At 32.2% G+C, this 2,650-nt stretch overlaps 1 protein-coding gene across 1 annotated transcript; it reads left to right on the top strand.

Moving 5' to 3' along the window:
- Window positions 1–6: 6 nt before the first annotated feature.
- On the top strand, window positions 7–1,604 carry LOC128250702 (zinc finger protein 93-like). The gene has a single exon (XM_052976389.1). The coding sequence runs from the start codon at window positions 226–228 to the stop codon at window positions 1,372–1,374; it is 1,149 nt and encodes a 382-aa protein (XP_052832349.1). The 5' UTR covers window positions 7–225; the 3' UTR covers window positions 1,375–1,604.
- Window positions 1,605–2,650: the final 1,046 nt, after the last annotated feature.

Here is a 2,650-nt window from a genome sequence, read left to right as displayed (position 1 = left end):
CTTCATACAGGAAAAAAAAAATATCACTGTGATATCTGTGGTAAATTATTCTTTCAAGCAAGTGACTTAACTAAACACAGACGCATTCACACAGGAGAGAAGCCATATCGCTGTAATATCTGTGGTAAAGCATTCTCTCGAACAGATGATGTATCTGTTCACAAACGTATCCATACAGGAGAGAAGCCTTATCACTGTGATATCTGTGGTAAATCGTTCACGGTAATGAGCCATGTAACTACTCACAGACGTATTCATACAGGAGAGAAACCTTATCACTGTGATATTTGTGGCAAATCTTTCTCTGATAGAAATGCCTTAACTCGACACAAACGTATACACACAGGAGAGAAACCATATCAGTGTGATATTTGTGGTAAATCATTCTCTCAAAATAGTGATGTAACTAAACACAGAAGTACTCACACAGGAGAGAAACCATATCACTGTGATATCTGTGGTAAATGTTTCGTCGTAATTAGTCTCTTAACTGACCACAAATACTTTCATACACAAAAGAAGCCCTATCACTGTGATATCTGTGGTAAATCATTCTGTCAGAATAGTGGTCTCACTAAGCACAAAAGTGTTCATACTGGAGAAAAATCCTGCCACTGTGATATCTGTGGTAAATCATTCTCTGGAAAAGGTAACTTAACTAGACACAAACACATTCATACAGGGGAGAAATCGTATTCCTGTGATATCTGTGGTAAATTATTCTCTGAAAATTCTAACTTAACTAGACACAAATATATTCATACGGGAGAAAAAGAACATTGCTGTGATATCTGTGGTAAATCATTTTCTCAATGTAGTATCTTAACTACTCACAAACGTGTTCATACTGGAGAGAAACCATATCACTGTGACATCTGTGATAAATCATTTTCTCAAATAAATAGCTTAACTAGTCACAAACGTATTCACACAGGAGAGAAGCCATTTCTCTGCGATGTCTGTGGTAAATCATTCTCTCAAGGAAATGCCTTAAGTACTCACAAACATATTCATACAGGAGAGAAACCATATCACTGTGATATTTGTGGTAAGTCATTCTCTTGTAGAAATAGCTTAACTGTTCATGAACGTATTCATACAGGGGAGAAGCCATATCGCTGTAAAATCTGTGACAAATCTTTCTCTGATAGAAATGCCTTTACTAGACACAAACGTATACATACAGGAGAGAAACCATATTGCTGTGATATTTGTGGTAAATCATTCTCTCAAAGTGGTCAATTTACTAATCATAAGCATGTTCATACAGGAGAGAAACCATATCACTGTGGAATCTGTAGTAAATCATTCTCTCAGACAAATAGGTTATCTACTCACAAATGTATCCATACTGGAACAAAACCAAGTGACTGATTATGTTGTTAAGCATTCTTACATAGAAGTAAGGAACATGCGGGTTGTGGTAAATACATTGCAACAAGTGTACTCAGGATCTTTAGCAAGACACAACTTTATGTATGGCTGTACCTGATGAGACTCAGACTGCAAAATGGATGCAACACATGTTGAATGGAGTCTTACCCATAAGGAACAGGATGGATCGAAATGACTGTTGTTCAAAATAAAGATTAATACCAATTCTATCTTCTGGTTACTTAAATTATTATTATTATTATTATTATTACTATCACACACACACACACACATATATGTATATATATATATATATATATATATATATATATATATATACATATATATATTAGTTTATGTATATATTAATATTATCTCAGTTATTAAAACTTCCAATAATTTAAATATGCTAATAGTTACCAGAAGTAGCAAAAGTACACTAAAAAACAAGAGATACCGAGTTAAAGTGATACATTTTGAGAAGATATGGGTAATAATACATGGAGCAAAACGCATGTCAATAAAAGTTCCCTTAATTCCTACACATGTTTCAAAATAAATGAGAGCTCTTTCACAAAGAAGAAAGAGCTGTTGGGGTTCCTCATTTATTTCTCTTCAGGGAGTTCATAATAAAACATGTAATAGCAAGACAAAAACGAAATGATGGGGTAACTTACAAGCAGAGATGTTACATGGTCAGTGACAGTCACTTTGCCTTTATGAAGGCCAATATTCAAAAGGAACTCTATATGTATATATATATATATGTATTTATTTATGTATGTATATATGTGTGTGTATATATATATATATATATATATATATATATATATGTGTGTGTGTGTGTGAGTGTGAGAAAGAATAAGTTCAAGTAGAACAATTCAAACTTTGCAGAATATCAAAATGATTTTAATTGCTATAGCAAGCAATTAAAATATGAAAGTAACAAGTAAAGAGTTTGTTATAGGCATGTAGAAGATAAACTCTTATATAAAATACTACTAACAATTAGAAAAATGGAGAAGAAAAGATGTTAGAAGTTCAAATTAGAATTTAATTTCCAGATACGACCATTTTGAATGGTAATACCGACATGTAAGAAAAAACATTAATTATTATAATAATAATTAAAATAATTATGTATTACCATTCTTGTCAGTGCAAAAAAATTTAAGGAAAACATCAAAAAAGATATTAACAAAAGAAAATTAGAAGGAAAGACAAAGAGACTATGTCAGAGAAGCCGACCGAATATCTGTAAATAAATTGAAAAGGG

The sequence above is a fragment of the Octopus bimaculoides genome, chromosome 24 (assembly GCF_001194135.2).
Source record: "Octopus bimaculoides isolate UCB-OBI-ISO-001 chromosome 24, ASM119413v2, whole genome shotgun sequence".
In the NCBI taxonomy this organism is placed as follows: Eukaryota; Metazoa; Mollusca; class Cephalopoda; order Octopoda; family Octopodidae; genus Octopus; species Octopus bimaculoides.
The sequence above is the reverse complement of the archived record's forward strand: the minus strand, read 5'-3'. Positions and strand labels throughout refer to the sequence as shown.